Raw genomic sequence first — 27,355 nt, forward strand, 5'->3', positions numbered from 1 at the left:
CGTCCCGCAACTATTTTTCTATTGTTGCACTACCTGCTCGATACACGCAGTGTCGAGCAACGGTGGAGACGGAATTTCAAGCAGTACAACATTTTGCAGCAACAACAAAACGTGAGACATTTGTTGTTTTTATGTTCAGTTTCAACTGTTACGAAGTTGATGTGCAGTTAATAAGTGCAATAAATATTTATATTGGAAAAGAAAATCGTGAGAGAATCGTGATCTCAATTCTAAGCCAAAAAATCGTGATTCTCATTTTATGCAAAATCGTGCAGCCCTACTACAAAGCAATGAGTGATAAGTTTTGCAGCAATTTGCTGAATCCAAGCAGAGAGTAGAGTCTGTACACTTTAGAATTCTATCATCATGCATAAACACTAGTGACTCTATTCCACTGGCAGCCACACATACTTATGCCAAAGCATTGCCTCCACCATGTTTGACAGATAATGTGGTATCTGGTGTTTGGCATGCTGCTTTCCTCCTTCTCCGTACTGTTCTGTTTCCTTCATCTGGCCTTCCTGCTCTTTAGCACAGCCAGTGGTTTACAACCTTCTTGTCAGGCCTCTGTATTTGCATTCATGAAGGTGTCTCTTGATTCTACTACTTGATTTGGTTAGATGTTGTGAAGATACTTTTCTCTCTGGACTTTCTATCAAGAGTTCTACTGAATAGCTAATAAATACAAGCTCAACACTTTGAATCAACTCCAGATTTTAAATTAAGTTTTGAATATTGTGATAAATGGCCTCACTTGACAGTTTAACTGCTCCTAAGTCGATTGCCCTCCAAAATGAAGTACTATGCATAAAAAAGCTTTAATTTTTAAACAGTTAATGCAAGATTTTTCCCATACCTCTTGAATGAATATAGAAGAACTGCACTTCAGTCACATCTTTATTTTATAATGGTGACGTATGAGGCAAGATTACAAAAGAAAAAAATAGTGTTACTATCCAAATAGTAAAGGACTCGACTGTTTATTGTTATAATGGTGGAAATTCACATTAAACATGTTTAAAAGTGTCAAATGACCACTTCAGTATGTGTACAATTAATTCATGTGAGCCAAAACTTGAGGCTTCACGCTGGCTCTTAATCCTCAGTTTCAGACAGTTGTTTTTTCTACTCTTTGCTCTGCAGGATGTTAATGAGAAGAGATATCCTCTCTTATGGACAACAGGCTTCTAACAGACTCGAGACTTGCCTGTCCTAGTTTTGAAAGGAGGAAAGAAAACACTCTCGTCTACAAATGCAACTGAATTTTAATTTTAGATATATACATTACAGCCACTTAAGGGAGATTTCCCCCCCTAGCAACCATCTTATTAAGCATTTTATGTAACATTTTAATGGCATGGGTATTGTCATTATTTAAATATAAGCCTATCATGAGATAATAAATGCAACTAAGTTAGAAATGGTCTTAAGAATCCATCCAGTTCAATTTGCTTCATTATTTAGCAGCAGTGATCCTTCTCCAAGCACCTCTGCCAGCACATCAAGGACATGCTAGATCATTTATTGGTACTTCAGTTATAACTCTGACTGCAAGTACTTTTTTATGGTAACATTTAGCTACACTTCATAATACAAAAACACCCCAGGATATAGGGCCCACAAATAATATCTAGACCTGATAAGCACTATACAATCCAATAGCAAATACAGCACACTACTGAATGTGAGGTTCCAGGCATAACAGATCCAGCACTGTGGCGAAGAAGTCCACTTAAGCAACAAAGCTGAAAAAACTTCCCCTCACTCCTATTGTCTTTCAGTAGGAGAGCTTCTCCACTCATTAATTCACTCTATTTTTTAAGTATAGCAGCAGGTATAAGGTCATCACAAGATAAATCATTAATGAGTCTCATTTAGTCTGATGCTAGAGCACAAAAACTCAATAACAAAAGATCACAAACGATGACATCAGACAAGCTGTTTCTTTCTACCAAACTCTGTCAGGGTTTAACCACCTGCTTAAAGTGCACCAGCTGAACTTCAGTCCCCATATAACATCTTCTCCAGTGCTTCAATCAGAGGCTGAAGTAGGCTAAACATAGTGAAATACCATCCAACATGAAATATGAAAGCACTGGGTACTGCTCTTCTGCTCTGTTCCAGCAGACAGGTGACATACATATTCCCAGAACAAGGGAAAAAAAATCAAGCTAAACACTCCTACTTTATGTTACTTATGTCAGCAAAACAGGATTTGTGATGAATCCCGTAGCACTGTTTATGACTATTATTTCTGATTCTGAACAATACAGCTTAATGCTGTGTGTGTGCAGATATATGCAAGTGAACACAATAAAAAAAAAGTTGACCTTACGCATGAATACAGGCTGCAAATTACCTCACGACTTGCTGAAATCGTAGAAAAAAAATCATCACATGAATAAACAAATGCAAAAAAAAAGAAGAAAAAAATCCTTTCTACACTATTACCATTAGAATAGAATATCACGACTGATTCCCATTCATTACAATACTTATGAGAGCACTAAAAGCGACCAATAAACACTGCATGCTAATGAGTATGACGAGAGGTATTAGGTGTTAAATGGTTTGCAGCAAAACTGCCTACCTTTTCTCAAATGTGCTCCAAACACTTCACACAGCAAGCATTAAGTGAGGAGACAGGATCACACAGTTAGGAAGGATTTGGGAGGAAAACACACAAATGCACACACATACCTACAGAAGCACATATTTTTTGCAAGACTAGATCTTACAGCATAATATTGCAGTCTGGATCCAGGGGAGGAGTAAGATCTCCTGAAACCGCAATGTATAATTGACAAATGGAAGGCGCATCAGCACATCTATCAATCCATCAATGAGCTCACAGCTGTTACTGCCTGTCAGCTGGAGAAGGGCTTTAAACCTAAAGCCAACCAAATATAAGCTGTATTTGAAGAGATTACGCACCTTGCTATGGATTCCCATATGCCTTTGCTTTCACTAGCTTCACTTAAAAGATCTTCGCCAAGCTTGTCTGCCTTTTTCTGCACCTATAAATATAAAATACACAGAAAATAAAACAATACTGGAAAATATTTTAGCATGGGTTATGTAAAATTGTTTTGACACCATTAATTTGTAATCAGTCAATCCTAGGCACATCTTAGAAAACTTCCAGCTCTAATTTCTTTATATTTGGTGAGAAAAATGAGAAATAGCTGCAGGGACTTAAAAAATGTGCATACATACATTGGAAATATTTGTACAATTTTAACAGGCTTGAAAGTCAATATTTGGCATGACCACCTTTATTCTTCAACACAGCGGGAACTCTCTCAGGCAAGCTTTCTTGTAATTTCTTTAAGTAGTCTTCAGGAATAGTTCTCCAAGCTCTTTGAAGGAAATTAAAAGCTCTTCTTTGTATGTTGGCTGTCTTTTTATTTTCCATTCTCTCTGAAGATGATCCCACACTGCTTCAATAAGACTCAGGGCTGTCAGGAGGCCAATCCATGACTGATAGTGTTCCACTGTGTTTTGCCCAGGTATGTTTTTACTTCATTGGCAGTGTGTTTGTTGCTCATTGTCATGCTGAGAAATGAAGCTGTTGCCAATCATATTCTTTCCAGATGGTACTGCGTGGTGGACCAAAACCAGACGGTACAACAACAGTGCCTTGAGGCAAACTGTTATTATGATTATGGGACCAGATGCATCTCTGTGATCCTGTCACTTTTTCTTTTTAATTCAATTGTCAAGTTTCCTCAACTTTTTTTAAGAGCACCCTGCTTAGACCATTTAAAAGTCTGACTCATTGGAAGCAAAATATAAAGAAGTAAGAGGTGGCTCAAGACTTTTGTTCAGTGTATTTTAGCTTGGATTGTGTTAAGTTGTCTTCACACCATTCATTTGTGATCCGTATATCATAGAAAACTGAAGAAAAGCATTTTCAGTGTGACATTTACAGTAGCACATCCAACAGGAAACACACTCACCCTGACTTTGATGATCTTACTATGGAAACTGTTCAGCACAACTATAACATCACCGGCATCTGCAGGTGAATCAGTTCCATCGTGCCTGAAAAAGTGGATAGAGAGTGAGAAAATGCTAATTGTTACTGAGAGTTTTAATACTTTTTTTATTTGTCAAACAATCTGCAGCTCACAGATATACATGTAAAGAATTTAGACTTTAACGTAGAAACAGACATACATTCATCAGCAGTCATAAGTCAAGTCTCTGTTAGGCAAATTAATAAACGTGTTTAAATAAGAACAATAAAATTAATGTTCCTAGGATTTAAATCCCTGTTTTTAACACTGCTACTGCAAATTGATCATTCAAGCTTATAATCTAGAAGTTTTGCTAAGCTGAAAAATGTGAAACTCAAATAGACAGAAATACATTTAAAGCATTTGTTTTTCGCTGATTTTGTGTTCAAAGAACATTAGAACACCAGAGCTAATATTTCAAGTAACGCAATCAGTCTAAGACCTGCAGTGTCTCTGTTGCAAACATTAAAGGGAAATACATGTGATCAGTGGCAGAGACTGCTTTACATGCTTCATCCATGGAAATAACACATGAAGGAGACAACAGCTGCTAATGGACCGACAGTGTGAGCACACACTTAAAAGCAAATAGTGGGACAGCTGCCAGGGTCACACTCTGACCATATTCATTACCCTCCATCATCATTAAGAATCACCTTACCATTATTTTACCCATCACTACTTCCCAGCCTTACTCTATATACTCGTAGATTTAATGAGAAAGTCTGTGCAGTATTGATTCCGTAAAACAGCCTTTCAATGTAATTGTTTTAGGACTGATTTTCCCAGCACAGAATGTGTTTTGGCAGGCAGAATCTGCTGGGCCTAATGGTGAAACACCAGAGAGCAAACTTCAGGCGGAGATGAGCAATAGGCCATGATGCACTACAAGCCATTACAACCTCAATGCTTACTAAAGGCAAAAATCTAACCTTATCACTATGATAAATGCCCCTCTCTCATTGGAGCCAATGCACCCCTCCACCGCTCGTGCTCAAGTGCTTCTTGTATTTTGCCCCTTCTGCTGTCAACGGTGCAAGTCAGTCTTTAGGGCTTGTTTTAGAAAACACGAGAGATCAATCTGTATCCCTGCTCTGAGAAGAGGAGAGCTGGCCATCTCATTCATCACTGTCAGAGCGAGGTGTCTTGGCAGCACGGGTGGAAGAGGAAAATTCACACTCTGGGACTGGAGAGCGCAGACACTCCCACTAGGCTCTGATCGGCCACCTAACCAGAGCAGAGTGCCGCTAACCACAAGAATAATGACACTGCCAAGGTGAAAAATGACATCACCTCTTAGCTTCACCTGGAGGATTGGGGGATAAATCTTGGTTGTCTGAAATGATTCGAGAAGAACCGAGGGCTGTATGTGTCCTAAATCTTATGTGAGGATAGCCAGAGAGAAAAGTATCTGTGATTGTAGGGACATCTGGACCAGCGCACTAGAAATGCCCATACAGACTCGCATACACAGTTGGGATTACCACCACTTTGCTGTAAGGCAGTGCCGCTTTGTTATGTTACGAAGTAAAAAGAGGTTCCCTTGAAAAAAGAAGAATTTGATTTATTTTAGATCAAACTGAAAAGTGCAAAAAGCACATTTCAAGTGCAGAATTCAAAGAGTGCAAGGACTGAAAAAGCTGCATTTGCTAGATATTTATCCAACAAACCAAAGCAAAGTAATGTTTTTATTTATCCAGGAAAATTAGACAACCACAGCTCGCTCACTTTAGTATGTGGAGCCTTTGACTCCTACGCCAACCCAACTAAAACACATTCTGCTGCTGATATTCTGTTGTCTGAGGTAGATGCCATGGCAGGTGACCAGCTGAATCATCTCTCTACTCTGTCTTCTCTTTAATAGCAACCCTTTCCTCCTACCTGTCTCTCTCAGCTCAATGCTGAGCAGAACTCTGAGCACTCATCAAAACCTTGCATTGCTACAATGTCAGCAGTGGTCCACGTTGCCATAGTGATGGGTTTCATAGCTACCAGAATGAAATGGAGAGTTAGCTGAAAGCAACTTTGATGTTGAGCTATGGATAAAGGTGCCCAATAAACACGACTTATTTACTTAGATAACTTAGGTCTATCTAGAAATATCAGGACTTCAAAACAGCTTTCATGCTTGTGGCTCTGTACCCACCAGACAAGATAGGCATAGGATGTTTAGAAATTGTACAAATGAACATAAACACGAATAAATCTGGTCCTTTTTTCTTAGTTTTGTGAGTGAGATGTAGTTTGGGCTGAGCTGAGAACAGGTGACTGACTCTGCTATTGTCAAACAAATACTGCTCCACTGAACTTGCAGTAAGTTTTAAACCTGGTTTTAACCTTTACTCTCCAGTACTCTCCTTATTGTGGTAGACTACAATGACCTGCATTGTGGAGTGCAGCACGCAGTAGGATATTGTGAAGATTTATCATTCGTCACAAATAGGACCCTGGAATCATCTGGGCTTTTTTGAGAGCTCCTTTGACGGCATGTTGACTGTTACCTGCTTAACTGATGATGAAGAAATAAAAACAGAGAAGAACTCACGTTAGGATTTGATAGATTTCTTCTGATCTCCCTTTACGTAATCTTAGGATCCAGGCTCCAGGATTTGCTTTCAGCTGGAAGTATCCCTGTTTTGGTGGAAATGGCCTTAGTAATGGCAATTAAAATATGATTCATTCTCAATCCTAGTGCAAAGAAGCTATGCTTCTGGACTTAACACAGTGCAAGAAAATTTGGGTTGTAGTATAAAAGGTTGCTGACCAGGTTAGCCATGACAATGGTGTCATACATGAGTGGGTCTCGGCTCATGCCCAGCGTAAATTGAAGTCCACGAGGAGGCTGGCCAGTTGACAGGTCAAAGCAGTGGCCCTCTAGCAAGAGGTGCTCCAGTTCAAATTCTGCTGCCACAACCCTGTTCACCTGGAAAGAAAAAAACAAAAACAAATTACAGAGCACTAAAATAGATGGGGGGGAAGCACTTTGGCGCTACCTAAATGTGAGAATGATGAGATCACTGGGTAGTAATGAGTCAGCATTACAATACCTCCTGCAAATGGATGTTATCCAAGTCATACGGGCTCCGGACTGCCTGCACCATCCAGCTCTCAGGTGTGATCATATTAAGAGTGAGGAGCGGAGTTTCTGGGAGCTCCATGAAGCGGGCAACTGGCCCTGGAGACACGGTGTCATTGGCCAAGAAAATAACATCCGGCTCCAAAACAAAGCGGTAAAAACTGTGAAGACAAGCAAAATCAAGATAAGAGCCATTCCATAAATTTCAGTTCAACAAAAAAATAAATAAACTGACCTCAAGATCAGCTTATTTTTTTCTGTACAAATATTTCAGCCTATTATGAGCATCTTGTAATTTCACAAGTCCTTTTTCCAAAACCTTTTAGTCCTCATAACTTAGTATATGAGACAGCTACATGGCATTTCCAAGCCTAAAAGTACAGCTCTGTTAAAACACACAACAAGATCTTTTTTTTTTTACACACACTCCAAGTGTCACAACCTAAAGCCAGAACAATTATCTATAAGTAAGTTTGAGCATAAATATCCTGAGATGTGTCATAGTTTCAAGATCAAAAATGAAACCAATTTAACGTCTACGACATCGAGTAACAGAATCAAGCACTGGTACCCTGGATGCTTTATCTGTTATTGAATAATTCACTAGATATGTTGAATAAGTGGCTGGTTAAAACAAGTTGCAGCATAGTAAAGGTTTACTTTTTTTAATCTACTTTTAGGTATCAAGGTAATTAAATATACTAGAGGTATTTAAGAGAAATGATTCAGAGTGGGTCAGGTGGGAAGGATTCACTGATTATCATTGGATGACCTATAATATGCAACAAATAAAAGACCGAACCTTTTTCCACTGGACCGAGATAAAAATTCCATCCAAAAACTCATTGTCCTCTTCAGCAAGCACTGAAATGATGACATATTGTGCAATAGTCTTCTTTCTGTGACACGAGAGATGGGCCCTGTTGTGACAGCTGGGTATATACAATTTCTTCAAAGTGAGGAATCTAATTCTATTACTGCCAGTGTTCCTGCTCAACCAATAACAGAACTACGTGCTGCACTCTGTGTACCTGGAAACTTCTCTTTCTCCATCATTACAATTGGTGCAGAGGCTAGCTCCAGGCTAATCTTTATGCTAATTGTTTTTCTTCAGTGTGCCCTCTGACACAGAAGACTTGTAATGAGTGTAAATAACGTGGCAGATAAACATTACCAATGCTAATTCTTTTAATTCGCAATGCCTATAACACATTTCTTATTTAGAATGAGAATTCTCAGAAGTTATTACCAACTACAGCAGCAATGTGGTGACTCCAGGGTGAGATGGGAGCAGTAGAGAAAGTTAAAGTTAAGGAGGTAAAACCAAGCACACTACAAGAAACACAGAGTGCTCATTTGATTGGTTCCAATTTGTGAGATGGCCAATTCCCCACAAGACGAAAAGTGAGAGAAAGAAGATGAGCAGCCCTGTGGTCACTGCGGCAGTCTCACTGCTATGAGAAGTACACTACTGACTAAAATGAACCCAGTGACATAGAGCAGGATTCCATCAGCAGTATCTCCAGGGGCGAGCTGTAAGATTACCAAGCCTGTGGCTCTAAAAAGTAAAACGAAGTAGATACTTTGCGTTAAAAAAAAGATTAAAAAATAAATAAATAATAGTATAAAATTAGTCCACTTTCAGATTTTTCTAGCGAGAGTATTTAATGATATATAATATTTTAGGACATTTCTTTCTTAAAAGGGTACTGTTTCCACAAACCACAGATCTCCAGCAACGCCAACAACAATGTGTGGCTGGGTGATCCTGTTTGTTGTTTTTTAGAGTCTGTCCTTCACCCATGAGCTCACATTTAGTCAGGCAGAAAGTGAAAATTGCATATAAAGAAAGCAAAACACAAAACACCTTTCCCACAAAGGTAAATACTATGATACATGTCTTTGTTGTTATATGCTGAACTATTAGAGGATTAATACTGCAGGTTGATTGTAGACATTTAGTTTACTTAGATCATATAATGTACTTTTATTGGCTACTTGATATAAATGTAGCAAGTCGTCAGTTACATCAAATACAGGCAAGTTGTCAGTTGGGAGGATATGGAGTGGATGGGTTGAAGAGAGTAGATGTGCCAGTGACTTGTGGAGGGACATATCCTTAATTATACTGGTACTATGTCTGGTCAATTCAAGTCATTATGAAAATCTTCCCTGGAAAGTGAAGATTTAATTCTTGAAGGATTTTTGGTTTTGGTCATCTTTCTTTTTCACAAAAATAAATAAATAAAAGCCCACACCACATCTGAGCTGAATGCTGATGAACAGTTTCAACCTTTAATTTGCTTTTTTTTTTATTACTACTATTGTTTTCACTGCATGGTTTGAACTGCAACAATGAAGGTTGTAAGCAATTTGCCCAGAGATGCAAGTGGAGGCCCAAAGCAATAAGGTACTATTATTAAGCAGATTGCATCTGTGCAGTATAAAGGACGGGCCAAGTTAGAGATGCTAAGTCTGCAGCAGTAAGAGGATACACAAACAAGCCAAACAGGAAAATTTAATTACTGTTGGAGCTAGATCTTACCTCTTGAGAGGCATCTCAGATAACTTGGCCCTGCAGTTCATAAACACCTGCAGTCTCACATTGACCACTTGACTGAGCACCTGCAGGATTCACAGAAAATATGACCCAGTTAAAAATCAAGAAACAAGTACAACTTAAAGTGGCTGAAATGTGTTAAAACACACGTGAGCCGTTTTCTTACTAGTTACTTATTATATTGAACTTTTAAAAGTTCTTCAATGGGAAAGCATAGATATCCTTACATACGTTTCAAAAATTATTTTTTCAGTTAAAGAAAAATATCTTATATAATTATATCTATAAAAAATATTATATTAAATATAGTACAATTGCATTTGCAAGATATGAAAGTTTGAGTAAATCTCAGTTCAATTACAATGCAATGATTTTCAAGTCAACTGAAAATAATACAAAGATGAATACAAACTTTTCTCAAGTTCAGTATCTGACATGTTGTATTTGTACTACAGTGCTGTGAAAAAGTATCTTTCCCCTTACTCATTTCTTTCTTTTTTTTAAAATATTAGACAAAGACACCCAGGGTTAGTTTAAAATGCAATTTTACATTTATTTAGGGAAAAGGGTGGAGGTCATTTCTTTTTTCCACACAGAGCCAGGTAGGTTTGGATAGCTTTTTCCCTTTAATAAATTATATTACTTAGATATTTTAAGCAAATATAAAATGCAGTTTTTTAAATGACGATCATTTCATTCATTAACATTACAATTTGTGAATATCAAATACATAAATGTGACAAATAGACAATAAAATAAGAAAGGGGGCAAATACATTTTCATCCATCCATCCAACCATCCTTCCGTCCGTCCATCCATTTTCTATTGCTTATCCAGGGCCAGGTCCCAGGCACAGCAGTTAGAGAATTACAGAAGTCCAGACATCCCTATTCCCACCTGTCCCCTACTCATCCAGGTGCATTCCCAAGAAGAGACATAATCTCTCCAGCGAGTCCTGGGTCTACTTAGGGCCTTCTCCTGGTAGGACATTTCTTAAACACTTCATCGGGTACCAAACATCCTCAACTGGCTCCTTTTGACGTGGAGAAAGAGCAGCTCTACTCTCAGTCCCTCACGAAAGAATTAATCTTTCTCCTGTCTACAAGAGCACAACCACCCTTCAGTGAAAATTCATTCCTACTGCTTGTGTCCATGATTTAATTCTTTCAGTCATTACCCAGAGCCTATGAGCATAGGTAAGGGTAAGAATGTAAGAATGTAGATCAACCCATAAATTGACTACTTCGCTTTTACACTCAGCTCTCCCTTCACTACAAGTGATCACAAAGGATTGATACAGCATTCGCATCACTGTAGATACTGCACCAATCCATCTGTCAGTCTCCCACTCCCACTCCCCTCTTTCCTCACTCATGAACAAGACCCCGAAATACTTCATCTCCTCCACTTGGAGCAGCAACTCGTCTCTGATGTGGAGTAGGCACTTCACCCTTTTCCTTCTGAGAACCATTGTCTCAGACTTGGAAGAGCTAATTCTCATTCCCAATGCGTCACACTGTGCTGTGCACTGCTACAGTGCGAGCTGTAGGCCACCACCAGCCAACAGCACCACGTAATTTTCCCCTCCATTAATCGGCACCTACGAGGTTCCTGTATGTTATGTTGTGTGTGTGTGTGTGTGTGTGTGTGTGTGTGTGTGTGTGTGTGTGTGTGTGTGTGTGTGTGTGTGTGTGTGTGTGTGTGTGGAGGGAGGGGGCTTAGGCTTGGTGCAGCCCAAAGAGATGACCTGGGTCCGCCCTTCTGTGGGCTCACCACCTGCAGGACCCATAATAGGGATCAGGTGTATTGTGCATTGTGTGTTAATAAGTAAATGGACTGATTCTTATATAGCGCTTTTCTACTCTCCCGGCAGTGTTGGGGAGTAACAGAATACATGTACCGCCGTTACGTATTTAAAATACAAAATATGAGTAACTGTATTCCGTTACAGTTACCGTTTAAAAAGGTGGTATTCAGAATACAGTTACTTTGTTGAAATAAATGGATTACACTGGGGTACTTTCCTGTTTCATATTGTCGCGGGTCAGGACTGTTTCGGTTTTGTTTGACAGCTACGTTCTGATGTTCCAGGCGGCAGCGTTACGGTTGCCATGGTTACAGGGCGACGCTCTCTCTCTCTCTGCGACTGTGTGTTTCCTGGGTGAGAGAGCGCCTTTTCGTTGTTGTTGTTGTTGTTGTGCTAAGCTAACAGGCAGAATGCTACAAGCATAGCTCTAAAGAATGTAGCATCATGGGCAGTGTAGTCCGTGTTGCAGGGAGAATGGACTGCCATACCCGTTATGGGTCTGTGAGCGCGAGGAGGGAGAAAAAGGGGAGTGGAAAGGTACGAGTTGTCATCGAGGAAAAACGGGAGCTGGAAGCATGTAAATATAATAATAACCACTACAGCCAAGAAGAGTGCCTGACGAGCCCAGTTGTAAGTAAGCTATTAAGACTCGACTGTACACCGTGTTCGTGTTTTCCTCCGAAAACAATAAGTTCCGTTGGAGCAGCCTTTCAACGCCTGTCTCTGTCTCTCGCCAGAAAAGTTGACCCACACAACAAAGTAAAGCTATTTTTCGGCTACGAGCCGACAGGGACCCCGCCGTATTAGTCAGAGGTCCCTTTACTACAGTTCGGAGTCGCGGACCTTCAGTAATAGTAATAAATCACACAGCAATAGTACATTCACGTTGTTGTAAAAAGCATGATAATATATTAAGTAATCCAAAGTATTCAGAATACGTTACTGTCATTGAGTAACGTAACGGAATACGTTACAGAATACATTTTGGGGCATGTATTCTGTATTCTGTAATAGAATACATTTTAAAAGTAACCTTCCCAACACTGTCTCCCGGAGTACTCAAAGCGCAGTATACAACATGCCTCATTCACCCATTCACACCTACTCATACAAGCACTTCTAGACTCAAGTGCAAACTAACCAACATTCACACACATTCACACTCCGAAGAACGCATCGGAGGGCAACTTGGGGTTAGTATCTTGGATATTTGGTATGCAGACTGGGGAAGCCAAGGATCAAACCACCAACCTTCCAATCAGTAGCTGATCTGCTCTACCACCAAAGCCACAGCCACCCAAGTGGCAGTAAGGGGCGGAGGCCCTGATGGTATAATCCCCTGATGGTCCTGAGTTCGATTCCACCACCTGTCCGGGGTCTTTCTGTCTATAGTTTGCATGTTCTCCCCATGTTTGCGTGGGTTCTCTCCGGGCACTCGTGCTTCCTCCCACAGTCCATAGACATGCAGTTAGTGGGGTTAGCTTAACTGGTAATTCTAAATTGCCCATGTGAATGTGAGTACAAATAGCTGTATGTGTTTATGTTTTAGCCCCGCGACAGACTGGCAGACTATACCCTCCCTCTCACCCTATGGTAGCTGAGTAGCTGCCATAGGGTTCCAGCTCCAGCAACCCTGACAAGGATAAGCGGAACAGAATGGATGGCTGGATGGATGTTGTGAAAACTTTCTGGCCAAATTAATTAATGTATATGCCACATACACATTTTCTTTGTCATTTTTTTCCAATAATTCCAATAAACAAATAATTATTGTATTTAAAGTAAAGTCTATAAAAGAATATAAAGACTAAAATGGATCCCAGTATGATCCTGAAAATGACACAGTCTATCATATTTTTTTTACCTCAGCAATCTGCATGTCTTTCTACCCTTCCTACATTGAAAGTGATTTTAGGTGTGATTTTATAAGTTCTTCCTATATCAGAAAATGATAAAGAATAATGGGGAAAAATATAAAAATGCACTACAGCTTACAGTCAGAAGGGAGGAAATCTTCTGTGCTTCTCTTGTGAGGGGGTCAACGATTGCCACAACATCATAGAACACCTCGTTCTCACGTGGAGAGAGATGAAGCACGCTGAGGAACAAAAAAAGCACACCAGAGCGAATTCAACAAACAACGTCATACAATCCTTAATCAGCAGAACTGCAAATCAAAAGACTTGCAGCTTGGCACTCCTTGAAATGATGGCATTGCAATTTTCAGGCCCATTACAAAAAAAGGAGCATGAATACTTTCCAATGAGACTACAGATCCCAAAGGGGAAAAAGAAATCCCACCTGTGGGTGTCTTTGATAAAGTGGACATCTCTTCTGACTTCTCCTTTGGGGGCTGCAGTTAGCAAGGCATCAACTTTCATAACTAAGTCACTGGCACTGAGGGGGAAAAAATCAGTTTGTCATTTTCTTTAAAGCATTTGTGTTAGTGAAGATGTTAACCAGCCCTTGCGCAATATAATATCAAGCTTTAAATAGGCAGAGTCACGCCTTAATCAGGCTACTGTACCTTAAAACTGAGAAAGTGACATTTCTTCATGACAGAATACTTTCAAACATTTGATACATGAGGAAAAAAGAAAATCCTACACTAACAGATAATTCTAGACAAACTTAATGCAAAGGTGACACAGAGGGAACGCTTAAACAGATGCACACATTTCTATCACAGACACTTAAAAGAGACAAGTAGGCCAAAAAGAAATACAAACATACTGCTTTGGCTTCATTCCCATCTGTTTAACTCTGGCTTTGACTTTCTCTGCAGAACCGCTCAGAGTAATCTTTTCCAGCAAGTGGAAATCCTCCACAGTGAATTCTTCCTGCTCTTCAAACAGACCAAGGATCTAACATGAGGAAAATAACACAGTCAGAACACGACTTTTCCCATTCTTATCTCACCATGTATTATGTACAACTTTCCCAGGGGATGTTAAATGTAATGTGATTGTGACACAGTGTTTTATCCACTTAAAGTCACGGTATTCAGTGAGGCTGCCTGGTTTTTCTATTCTGGGAGAAGAGCCCTACCACTGCAGCAGAGCAAAGTAAAATAATATTAATTGTTACTGCCATCACAGAGACTGGCCTCTTTATCCGTGGTTGTCAGCATTGCTGTTGCTGAGACATCAGTCACCAGCTCTGTACACGTACAGTGAGCACGTGTGCGCACACACACACACACACACACACACACACACACACACACACACACACACACACACACACACACACACACACACACACAGCCGTGCCTGCCACTTGTGACCTTTGAGAAATAGACATGCTGATATGACAGTGCTAAGAAAGCACTCTGAAAACACTAGAGGGAAAAATCCTCCAAAAGTGCAGCTGCATGGAGAATCTTTCTCTGCTGTAGCAAACAACACCACCAGTGCTTCTTGTCACTGGCAATAAAATGTTTTCTATTCAAGAGAAGCCATCTAAAGAATCAGCTGCCTGTCAAAGTAACTATTTTTCAAGTCACAAGGAAATTGATAGTTGGTGAGTCTCAAGTCAAAAACCTTATCCCAGTGAAACTTCTTACAAGAAGAAGTCATCTTCTAGATCATTAGTTGCCAAGTTACTGTCACACTTAATTTTGAACAGGGCAATAGTTTCATTAAGTTAGTCGTATACTGAAATTAAACATCTAAAACAGTTTAATACATTTTCAAAGCTGGATGTGTTACTTTTAAAGAACAGAGGTAGATATTAATCATGTGATTAATTTTGTGTGATTTTCTAACAATACTTTTGTACTGCTTATTAATTTCCCGTGGTTTTCGGAATCTGTACAAGCTGCATTACTACATTAAGGGAGAGAAGCTTTGAGTTAAAATGAGTTGAACTGTGGCTGGCTACTTGTTCAGACTGTGATCACACACAGTTTATTTATTTATTGTGTTTCCGATTAGAATATTGGGAAGTTGCTTATGCACAGAAAATATGACACTATTGCAAACATTTGCTTCCTCCGTGTGTAGCATGACTGCAGGGCTTTTCCTGCTTATGAAATTTTCGAGCACCAAAGAGCTTTGGTTTTTGCCCAGAGAAAAATCACCAGGACTGAGTTTTTATGTAGGTGGGGTTACTTTTACTCATGAGCCTTTACCCATATGCCAAAAAATAACAGCAGAAGTTACACAGCCATAAGTATATGTGTTCACTCATTAGTGGCGTGGTTCTTTTAGACCGAGGAAAAACCCTGGATTTTCTGCCATTGATCTGATTGACTGCATCCATTGTCAGTTTTTAACTATGCATAAGCTGGAGCCCACTCACCCTCCCATTGCTGATCACTGCACGCTGTCCAGGATTGAGTTTCAGTACGTCTTGACAGAATAACTGCTGAGTGCGGATAAAATCAACTTCAAGGGTGTTGAATTTTTTCTCAAAGGCATCCATATCCATGCCCTACAGCAGAAAAACAAAAGTTTGTTTACAATGTCAGATAAATTGATTGCATCGCTGGCTGGCTAAGAATATGTGATGTAATCCATAGTTTGTGGTCAACTGAAATATCCAATAACGCAGCTGAAAGACATTTCTCTCATTTCAGCCTGTCCAAAAATATAAAGAGTGATGCATTGACATAAAAATGATGTATGTGAGACAAAAAAAAATAAAAATTATTCACAGAATCATTGATGCCTCGCATCAGCACAATCACTGCAGTTTTCAAACATAAAATATTTCAGCCAGACCTGTCAGAAATGCACATGTGTGAAAATGAGATTAATCAATTTGTAATTAATATAACAAACTCCTAATTAAACCCCTGCCAGTTTTGTCTATAACAAATTAGGTTTGGGAGTGTGGAGGGTTTGTGGAGTCAGGTTATTAGTTTCTCCAACATTTCTCTCCTCAGGAGAACAGGTGAAATACCAATAATGTCAGCACAATCCAGTCAGCAAGTCTGTCTGGCAGCCAATAATAAACTCATATCCCTTGGCTTTGGGTCTCAAGTCACACTGCTACATCCTACCTATCACCCCATCTCTATTTCCAGCCTATTCTCTCCCAATTGTGAAAGGCTAGTATAACTGAGGGGAACTTCATTATAGTAGGTCCTAAATAAAAAACAAACAAACTACACAATCTACTGCATAACTGATGGTGAATATACTCCATCAGCTGATTTGTTGATTAGTGGCTGAGAATTTGCTTGCGTATGCACAGTCCTTTGTGGGTGGTTACTGCGCATTACAGCATGAAGACGGGAGAATGATTTAGTTCTGCCTTAAAGCAGCAGTGATGGTCAGGCTTGGCTGAAAACATGTGGATCACATAACCAGAAGCTGTGAGCAGTTGGCTATTTATCAGCTTCGGGAGACCATGTTTACACCAGCACATTTTAGTTAAAGATTCATAGCGTGTTGCAGTCTTTCAATGGCCTCAGTGACATTTCAAGTGGAACTGACAGTGAGCAGGCTGTTTGCCTGGGTGTCCAAGGAGTGTGGAGTATCATGCATGCTGTAAATGCATTCCGTGAGTTGATGTTGAGGAGAGAGATAAGAGAATGGGCTCATCAATCACTATTTTCCTGACTGCGCACTTTTTCTCCTTTTACCTCCATTAAACCATTTACCTAATCAAATATATTATTAAATACTTATCAGTTATATCAGAGCAAAGCAACTTTCTTACCAAGTGATGCACTTGGTATGAAACTGAAGTTTTTTCTTTGGACAAGTAAACTTTGATAAGGTAGCCATGCACAAGATTCAAGTTAATCTAACTTTTGTGTGTCTAAAATAGATAGCGTTCCAACAGTTTTAACTGCTGTCTACTTTATAAATGCACACGGATTGCCAGCATCTTGCCATCAATCTGAATAAGTCTTTGTCAATGACTCAACTCAATTCAGGTCATATTCTTGTTATATTCCTATAGAACAGGAAGGGTGCTGAACACAAATGTAATAGTTATATGTAATAGTTAACAGGCAGCAAAAGATATATAGATATACAATTTTCAACAATTTATCACAATTATTCCCAGGTTTATTATCAGAGATAGATTGTATGAAACTGCCAATTTGATCCCAGTCGATCACAGACTGATATCCGACTGACTCCATCTTATGCCAAGATTTATGGCCGGTTTTAATGACAGCGTTCCTATGCTTGACAATCTTATTGTGCAACAAAAAAATAACTGCAATAACTTTATCTTACAGAATAAAATAAATATTTGACAAAGATTAACTTTGAGGACATAGTTTCCAGTTAAAAAAGGTGACAAATTAAAATGTGCGTTATTGGAGCACTGATAATATTGGAAAATGTTATAAATCACAATATCATATTGTGGGTGAAATATTGCGATAATATAATATCACATGGTGTCTGGTGATTCCCATCTCTACTAAACATCAGCATGAATATAACGCATCCAAAATATATAGATGGGTGGACTGTTGGCAGCTATACATCTAATCTATGTCTAAATTTGGAAATAGTTGGATTAAAACAAACACCTATTTGATCAAATAAAAACTCAAAGTAAAAAAAAAAAGGAGCAGTGAAAAAAACAAGCTCTTATATTAGATTTTCCTCTTTCAAGGTTTGCCACCTTCAAGGTAAAAGTCAAATCATGTGGTTACAATATGATTTAAAGTAGTGATTCTAATATAAAAGAATATATATATTTAAAGTCCAAACAAAATATGTGTAGTCTGAAAAGAAAAGAAAAGAAAAGAGCATTCTTTAATCCCCTCTTTACCTGCATCAGTAAGTCTTTCATCTTGGTCCCCTGCTGGAGGAGCTGGCTGCTCTCCTCTTTTAGGAGTTTATGCACAAACTCTGCCGCAGCCTTATTCTTCTGGGTGAGGAGAGAGGCCCAGATAGCCCTGTACAGCACAGTGTTATCGTCGTAGGGTTTTTCACTGGGGTTATCTATCACCCCCACACGCACTCCAGGACTGGCCTTCTGCTTGCACACACACGCGCACACACATATAAACATAACGGCACTATAATTCACAGTAATAGCAGACATGCTCATATATCCAGCTACCACATATGTCACTGATGAAGAGCTCTCAAAAAATAGTGCTTTAAAGTAAAGATCTCACCTTTTCAACCTAATCTACTACTAATGATCTCTAAATGACAAAAAGAACATTTGCTTTATTACGTTATTCATCTGTAGAATATCACCACAACATATTTCAGTTAAGACGAATCTACACTGATGATTTTTTGTGAGAGCACACAGCAGAAAATGACATTTTAATTATAGTTTTTGTTATGAACCTGCCATGATAATCACCACCAAAACCATTTCAGAGTTCTGCATCCCTTCCACTTCTATTTGATTTTTTTTAGTGCACAAGTTTTGTTGCTTTAAGGATAAGTTGGAGTATTAGATTTATCTGTTATGCCTTCTAAGACGTCCTGTGTACATCCTAAATGATAACATAAATTAAAGAAGTGAAAAGAACAGTATTGATTTTACTTACCAGGTGTTTCAGAGCACTGAGCAAGAGTTTTCGTCCTGACACCTTCTGAAAATCCCCAACTACCCACAGAGTTACAGGAGTCATCCCATCCTCATCTGAGGTAAAAGAGTAAAATCTTTATAGAATAATGTGTACAATACAAATAAGAGCCATTACTGCCATTACTGTAAACCATTCTAAACTCAGACTCTACTTTATATTCTTTAGCTTTCTAATCGTAAGTCTCCTGTTATCCCCAAGAGCAGTCTATTTTGGTTGTTTCTAGTGTCCTGTTCTTCCCTGTTCTTCAGCTGCAGCAGTCTGTTCTCTCTTCGAGTGTAAGGTGTAGCAGCTTCAACCATGTCTGACTCTTCTTCTTCACAAGTTGTTTTGCTCACAGAAGTGTCGCAGATTTTTTGTTTGTTTTGTTTTTGTACCACTAGGGACTGTTTTTCATTAAATCCCAGGAGAACAGCGGGTTTTTTGTTTTTTTCATTTTTAGATATTCCGATTTGGCACCAACTAAAGGCACTTAGATCCCATGTGTTTCTCATTCTAATGTTTGGTTAACATAACATTTTGGCCACGTTTGTGCGCTTTTATGTACTGAGGTGCAGCATTAATGGGATAGTATGCAGGTGCAGCTGATTAGTTAGCCACAGCAAGTATAATCACTTCACCAGTAGAGGACAAATTTATTTATGAAGAATTCAATCTCTCAATGTTGACCTAAATGTTTACACAGCTTTCAAAGACAGTGTCTTGTAAAAGGTCCTACTCTGTCTATACACTGATAATCACATGACATTGAGAGGGGAATGAAATGTAGTTATTATAGTGAATGTTTAGTTTGTGTCAGAGGTGAGAGAGACTAAGACATCTGTCACATATTATAGAAGAACCTTGCCACCTGTCATGGTTATATTCCCGCCCCGGCCAGTCAGCCAGTCCTTCAGAAAAGCAGGCAGTTGGCCCGACAGCTACTCCACAGAGAGAGAATGGCAATCAGCCTCCTCTGAAACACTGCAGCTAGACTCTGGGCCCGAGCAGCGAAATGCAGCTCTGATGACCATTTAGACTGCTGGCCAAAAGCCAGTCAGAAGACCCAGCAATGATTTTGCTGGAGGCACAGCCTGCCAGCCCTAATAAAACCCAGTTTCATATTTCCATACATCAGCAAAGCAGTGTGGGATTCAATTTGTTTATAACAAAAATGCTAATTTTACAGATACACCTTATATTAATGTAGAGTAGTTATTCCAGTTTATACAGCATTATGTTTCTAAATATGAGATTTCATCTGAAATAGTGTTTACTGGGAAAGCAAACCAAAAAGAAGTGACTTCTTACCACTATTTGTGAAGTACTTCATTCTCTTAGCAATCACTGCCGTTTTGTCTCTGGTGTCCACATAAGAAAACATATATGTGTCTTCCCAATCATCTGCAACTGCATATAAAGGAAAGTATAACATAAGAGGAATGTAAACAGTGGCATCCATATTTTATGGCATAGAACAAGGAGCACCTGGAGTGGCTGTGAGGTCAAGGTACTTTCGGTCACTGCTTAAAATAAGAGGGTTCATCCTGGGAACCACATTGCCCTGTTCCATTAGATAGTCTACCACATCTGAGCCTTCAGATAACTGGCCCTATAAGGTGAAGGACATAAAGTGTGTTAGTTACATAACTGACAGCATGAACAAATTGCCACCGGTGCAGTTCCCCAGTGCTTGAGTACTTCAGTTCACTCATGTCTGGGTTTTTCCTGACTCAAAGTGGGCCTTTGGGAAATGAATCATTATTGGTCCACATATAATTAAGGTAATGAGTACGCATTGCTTTACTTAACAGAAGTCTTATGAATTTCCCTCTCATTTCTTCCCATTTGAAAATTAAAACTGTATTTTGTCACTCAGTAAATTAATCTCCATTCAAAGAAAACTCTTTAAAAAGATGTTTTAATGACATTGCTGCTAATTTTGGTCAGATTTTCTTTCATATGCAGGACAAACCTGCCTATATATGAATGTAAAAATTTCACCTCTCATTACAACAACAAGACAAAAAAAAAAAACACATTGGTTTCATAGGCTGAATATGAAGAGTGAGTCTCGTTTCATGCATATGCATCATACCATAAAGACGGCTCTTTGAAAGGCAGTAGTGGTGTCCATTATGCGCTGAAGGATGACTGTTTCCAGCTCCTCTGGGTCCATCTCATCAGGGCTCAAAGGGACTCCATTAAATAAAGCCAAAGGCAGGGCACCTAAGCCACTCTTTTTGTAGAAGAGCGCACCATCCTACAGCCAACAAAAGTTAAAATCAGACCTGCTGCTCTTCATCAATCATACGTTATTACTTTTACTTTCAATTAACAAAAAAACATCTTACCTTCCTTTTATCATCATACTCTGATTCAACTCCTAGAATCCTTTCAGAATTGGCTTTTGGGAATTTTCTCTTTAGGTAAGCAGTGATTGTATCAGCAGAGAGCGTCTCCCCTACATCGACTTTGGTATACAGCTGCAAGAGAGTAGCAAGGAAGTTCAGACTTGACCATCACTCTCTTCGGATCCCTCTCAGTGTCAGTACTTTCCACCGCAATTTTAAAAAGCAGATAGCTGAGGAAAAATACCACTGACTCATCTATTTCAACAATGTCTCAAACTGTAGGATAACACAAGTAAAATATTATGCAACTGATTTCCTAGGCACGCAGAGATATGAGCTGGCAAGAAACACTTGCTAAAACAACAGAGATTTATATATGCGATATACTTACTGAGACCACAGACATCAGAGCCTGGGGTAAATCATACTCGTCTGCAATGTAATTCAGCAGTCGGTAAAATCCAACCCCTGCATCTGAGAAGCCATCAATCTCATCTTTGGTGTTGACAACAAACACAAATCCAATTCTGTACAAACGGGACAAAACAAGTATTCAATTTGCAGGTGAAATGAGAATCACTACCAGGTAAAGATTATGAATGCCAAGAGCGGACCATATAAACAGCTGTGGAGGTGTGAAAAATTGCAGCATCTACCTCAGGGGGATCTTGTGCTTGTAGAAAAGCTCTGCTAGCTTCACGAGCTCACCACTTTCTTCCTGCAGTGGATCTAAGAACAGCACCTAACAGCAGAGGTATCGTTATCAACCCCTGGTCGTAAAGCTTTGCAAACAACTGTGTGCCAACCTGACTTACACATGAAGCAAACTTTAGAAAAAAACAAATCAAAAACCAACACATCAGCAAGTTGAACCCAGACAAACTAGAAAAACAGAGGCAGTGATTTCAATTTTTTATTTTGTCTGACAAATCCTAGGACATGTACAATTTAAATGTATAATAAAGACCTGTCTCAGCTCCATTTCCTTTATTACCCACACCACTGTTTTTTCTTTATTGCATTAATGCAGTGTAAACAAATAGGAAATGCAAAGTCCAGCTGACTAGTACTCAAACCATTTGTGAATTTACTGGCTTGTCTCTCACTTGGTACTTCACTTGTTCTGATAAACTCACCAGGTTAAAGAAATTGCGTCTGATCTGCCGGATGACTCCGGGAAAGGTGGCTCTGAGGAGCTCCTGTACACCAGTTGGCCAGCTTCGGTACATTAGGTCATTCTCAATGTCATTTATCCACTAAAATGTACAGGTACAGGGCGCAGAAGAGTTAGTGGGAAAATATTCACTAGTTAATAATAACAGTAATCCCAAAGGTGCAGCCAAAATATGAAAAATAACAGAGGGATTAAATATTTAATGCATGAACAGTTCAGACTTCCTCTCTGGTTGTCATATGTAAGAATTTAGAGACATTTCATTTAGGAATGTGGAATTTTATAGATATATACACTTGAAATTTGCCCAAGGACACAACGACCGAGACTGTCCAAGCCGGGGCTCGAACCGGCAACCTTCTGATTACAAGGCGAACTCCCAACTCTTGAGCCACGATTGCCCTATGTTCTATTTCACAATATTAAAGAAAGTGATCTAGAGCTGTGAAATTTATTGGGTTACTCCTTTTCCCACATTTAAATTCAGCTTAGTAGTTTTGTGTAATCTTGTTGAAAAACAAACAAATGGCACCAATCATGCAACACGTCCTCCTCAGCAGAGGAATTATATACATGCAAATAAAGCAAGTAGAATGCCAGTGAAGCTGGCTAGTTTTGATGTATATAAAATTACATGTATTACTGTTCTTAAGTTCTTCGATCAGAGAAAACTATTGGACCCTGTAGATGTTTTTTTTTAAATAATCAACCAGAATCAGATGCATAACGATCCATCTGGCAATAATACTGGTCTTTCTCTGTGTAACTATGAAGCCTCACCAGCAGACTATCAGCAGGGGAAATGCAAGTTGACAAATATTTTGGTTGAGGGTGGACAGGCTTAATATCGTCATATATTTCTGACATTTTTATAGTACTTAATGTAATAAAATTGCCAGAGGCATCAAATGAAAACTTGCAAGTTTTTAATTTAATAACATTTCTTGGCTAACTTCCAACTTAATAACTTCCAAATAAATGAGGTTCCTGGATAGCTTCAGATTGTTGCAATAGGCCGATGACTGCTCTACTAATTTCTTACTTTAGGATCCTGTTAATGGAAAATTGTATTTAGTAGTCAGTATAATCTTTTAGTGATATAAGTTTGCATATGGTAGAATACTGCATGTAGTTATTTGTATTAGGAAATATTCAACCATGTATACTTAGAGGCATATAATTAATTGTGTGTGATCTCTAACAGGCTGCAAAGGCTTGGTGTGTATTCCACACTAGAATGCACACCCACATCCTGGGAGCACGAGAGAGGTCATACCTTCTCTTATTGTTTTACGGCAGGATTAACGTAGCTATGTCTGTTTTAGTTTAAGTGCTTCTTTACATATAGATGAACTGCTGGACTTCCTCACCATGTTATTTAGGGTGAGGGGGAGACTACCCTTTCCTGACCAAGGATGTATCTTTTGTGCTTTTATGACCCTTTGATCAGCAGGACACACACACACACACACACACACACACACACACACACACACACACCACTGAAGTATAAATAAAGACCAGGGCAAAGCTCAGCGCGAGTCTCTGAGACTGCCCTTGCTAGCAAGAACTCTGTGTGTTTCTCTTCTCTGAGTCTTTACTGAAGAAGTGTTTTAGAATATTTTCCCTAACAGATCCCTAAACAAGAACACGTGTGTTGATCTGGGAATATAGTCCTTTTAGACATCACTTACCATTATGGCTGGGTGTCTGATATCTAAGGCATAACTGTCATCCACAGCATTCACAGGTAATCTCAGCAGCTTATCTTGATGTTCTCCTTTTATGCCTAGATTATGTAGACCCTCTAAGACCTTGGCCTCTGACTTAAGTATGTCCAAGATGCTGAAAGTGCAAAATGATGTGTTAGTCTTTGATTCCATCTGTGTGTCAGTATATATGCATTGCACCAAATGCTTTACTTCTATCAGAGAGTGTCTTTTATTAATGCAATTTATTGTGTCCTTACTTTAAAACATATTATTTTGTTTATAACAAGTGACATTCACTACAAGTGGTAGTTATTATGCAATATTTCTATCAGGAAAAACATGAAAAATATAGCCCCAGCCAGATACATTAAACCAGATATTCATTCATTGATGAATATCTGGTTGATATAATCATATATTATATCTGTAGTATTGAAAGCAATATTCAATATACCATGATGGAAAATGTTTTCTTTGTCCACAAAATATAAGTCAGAGAAGCCCTGGACTTTTATCTTGCTAACACCATTAAAAAAGTAATTCAGCCAGAGCCAAGGAGACGACCAGCTAAAAGAAGAAGACAGCACTCTTTGTGAGTGAGAAGGATGGGTTATTCTGTCCAAGAGGAAAAAAAGGTGAAGCTGGCATTCATGTATCCATATTGTGGAAAATGACAATTCAAACCACATCAAATATTAGGATTTAATACATATTGAAAACTTAAAATTACTACAGCAAGTCATGATCGTATTGCACAAAGATCACCCTAGGTCTGGCGCTTCCAGGGGGGAGCACAGGCATATGACTGTACCTTCCTGCTGTGTTCCTACCTGAAGGGATTGTGAATGTCCAGATCAATGTGCAGCCCGTTGATGAAGAGCTCACCGTCTCCTGGGTGAACACCAATGGTCTCACTGAGGTGCTGAAAGAACAAGCTCAAAGTGTTAGTTGAATCCCAAAAGCCCTAAATGATTGATTCTAACATTAATGTCTGATCTTTTCACATGAAACGATGTGCACTGAGACTACAGAAACAAGTAAGGGTAGTAAGAGAGTAGGAGAAAAGCAAAAATAAAATGTCAAATTTATTGTGAAATTTATATGACACAGAGATTAGAAACTGATTCTCTAAAATAGAATGTGTGCAATGGCAACAGATATTATCAAAGACAGCAACTACGCTATGATATCGCACCTTTTGGTTCTCCTCAATTTCTTTTCTCATTTCCTGCTTTACAGCCACTCTTGTCAGTGATCTGTGGGAACAGTAAAACATGTACAGTCACCATCAGCTTTTACCGCATCCCCAGCCGGCAGTAAAATGCCAGTTTTAATTTCCAAAAACCTGTGGGTCCTCAAGATGGTGCGTTTGCAGTCAATTCCCTGTAAACACCCGACTCTTACTCAGCACTTTTTGAAGTTATTACAAGCTGCCGGTACCAAAATAAGCAAACATCTTTTAAAAAAGCTGATTAGATCCCTGTACAACAAATTATCTACATTCATTGCAGGGTTACAAATTGTCACAGAAAGGAGTAATAATGCTCAAATAAATGGGGCTATAAAAGGTATACTTTATGTGCACTTTAAGAACAGCATTTGTTTGGCCAAGATTCATACAGGGCAGGGCTTTGACAGGAATTGTGAAACCACATAAAACGTGTTAACCATTGAGCAAGAAAAAAAATAAAATAGGATGAATTTTCTTACCTGGCTTTGCTTGGAAAGTTCTGACTGAGATCTCGCAAGAGCTTTAAAGCATCAAACTTTGGTGCAGACATGATTCTAGAAGCTGCCTGGAAACTCAAATCTACATAGATCGAACAAAAGAAATGATCAACATTTATACATCTATGAATGCAAAGGTAAAGTCAAAGGTGGCTATTAGCTTTTCAAGCTCTATTTTCTTTTAAATACATAACACTAGAAGGGGCACCTGCACAACTTAAGTGTATTTCCTATGCAGATGACGCAATAATCTACACAGCTGCATTCTCTTCTCTGCCACAGGCTCCAGACGACCCTTCAAGAACTGCAAGCCTCATTGTAACATTTGGCTAAAATTGTTACGAAAACTCACTGAATACTCAGTGTATGCAGACCATTAAGGGGCATTTAAAAAGAAAGAGGCAGCAATGTAGCAGCAAACGAATGCCTATTAAATTTAGCGATGGCAGCTGTGTAGCACAATGTATATTTTCGGTGGTTACACCTTTAGCACTCATTCTCTGCAGAGCTGCATTAAATACAGGAAGGTAGTGAGCTTTTATTTTAAGAGTGTGTCTTCAGCTTATAGATCAGCACAGTGTTGTGAAAACTCACATTGTTCAGTGAGATTGTGCACCATGGGCTGTTGCACATTTACAGAATACAGTTAACTGTCAGGACCATCAAAATAAAAATGGTAGGCACTCGGACATCCACTCAGAGCCTCATGCTCACCGTCTGATGACAAAACTCACATCACTCAGACCCATACAATATCAACCCTGTAAGTTTCCAAAGCAGAGCTCCACTCACAAATGCACCATTTTCACACTGCTTTCATTGTAGCTGCTGTTTATAGTGCAATGTGACAACATCCACGCCATGAGCAGTTCCACATATGTTGTGGACTTATTGCAGCCAAGCAATTGCCACCTACCAATGAGTACTTTATAATCAGATTTCTTGGCCCTTATTAAGTTTAATGTGACATTAGCAGCGGTACATATTTTTACGCAGAAATAATGTTAAACTCCCTCTCTCCCCTTATGATATTGCTTCTGTAGATCACTGCTCTACAGGGTACCCAAGATTTGTTCAGAACTTGGTAGAACAGCCTTCTTTGATTTTATGACCGGGTCACGAAGTAACCTTCAAAACACACTAAGGCTCAATAATTTTCTCTCCCTGGGGGAACTTGAAACGCTGATTTAAAAAAAAAAACTGCAAGTAAAAAGCTGGATTTTACTCCATGTATCTGCAGTCCTTTCCTTGTTTTAATGTGTCCCAGGTTGGCTTTTTTGTGATTTTACAATTTTTGTAACCTTGCAATGCTGTGCTTTCTTGGCCAAGACTCCCTTGAAAAACTGTTTTTTAATCACAATGTATGATTACTTCCTGGGTAAATAAATATTACATTAAAAAATAAAAAGTAAAATAAACCTCAC

At 39.0% G+C, this 27,355-nt stretch overlaps 1 protein-coding gene across 6 annotated transcripts in view; it reads right to left on the reverse strand.

Annotated features, from left to right (window-relative positions):
- Window positions 1-27,355, reverse strand: part of uggt2 (UDP-glucose glycoprotein glucosyltransferase 2) — a 44,514-nt gene that overhangs the window by 9,876 nt on the left and 7,283 nt on the right. For 3 of the 6 annotated variants that reach the window (XM_085385638.1, XM_085385636.1, XM_085385641.1), the window contains 24 exons: window positions 25,914-26,013; window positions 25,399-25,459; window positions 25,034-25,125; window positions 24,186-24,336; window positions 22,454-22,573; window positions 21,974-22,059; window positions 21,709-21,844; window positions 21,318-21,449; window positions 21,062-21,226; window positions 20,452-20,575; window positions 20,275-20,373; window positions 18,946-19,040; window positions 18,207-18,416; window positions 15,765-15,896; window positions 14,196-14,326; window positions 13,764-13,859; window positions 13,458-13,560; window positions 9,641-9,720; window positions 7,067-7,256; window positions 6,784-6,942; window positions 6,565-6,650; window positions 3,960-4,044; window positions 2,935-3,017; window positions 2,701-2,781 (listed from right to left, as the gene is read on the reverse strand). In XM_085385638.1, the coding sequence (XP_085241764.1) occupies window positions 2,701-2,781; window positions 2,935-3,017; window positions 3,960-4,044; window positions 6,565-6,650; window positions 6,784-6,942; window positions 7,067-7,256; window positions 9,641-9,720; window positions 13,458-13,560; window positions 13,764-13,859; window positions 14,196-14,326; window positions 15,765-15,896; window positions 18,207-18,416; window positions 18,946-19,040; window positions 20,275-20,373; window positions 20,452-20,575; window positions 21,062-21,226; window positions 21,318-21,449; window positions 21,709-21,844; window positions 21,974-22,059; window positions 22,454-22,573; window positions 24,186-24,336; window positions 25,034-25,125; window positions 25,399-25,459; window positions 25,914-26,013 (2,797 nt within the window). The remainder of the gene's footprint in view (window positions 1-2,700; window positions 2,782-2,934; window positions 3,018-3,959; window positions 4,045-6,564; window positions 6,651-6,783; window positions 6,943-7,066; window positions 7,257-9,640; window positions 9,721-13,457; window positions 13,561-13,763; window positions 13,860-14,195; window positions 14,327-15,764; window positions 15,897-18,206; window positions 18,417-18,945; window positions 19,041-20,274; window positions 20,374-20,451; window positions 20,576-21,061; window positions 21,227-21,317; window positions 21,450-21,708; window positions 21,845-21,973; window positions 22,060-22,453; window positions 22,574-24,185; window positions 24,337-25,033; window positions 25,126-25,398; window positions 25,460-25,913; window positions 26,014-27,355) is intronic. The other 3 variants (XM_085385637.1, XM_085385640.1, XM_085385639.1) reach the window with 3 other exon arrangements.

Source organism: Rhamphochromis longiceps, linkage group LG16 (assembly GCF_057381845.1).
Source record: "Rhamphochromis longiceps isolate RC_006_pf linkage group LG16, R_longiceps_female_GT1.1, whole genome shotgun sequence".
In the NCBI taxonomy this organism is placed as follows: Eukaryota; Metazoa; Chordata; class Actinopteri; order Cichliformes; family Cichlidae; genus Rhamphochromis; species Rhamphochromis longiceps.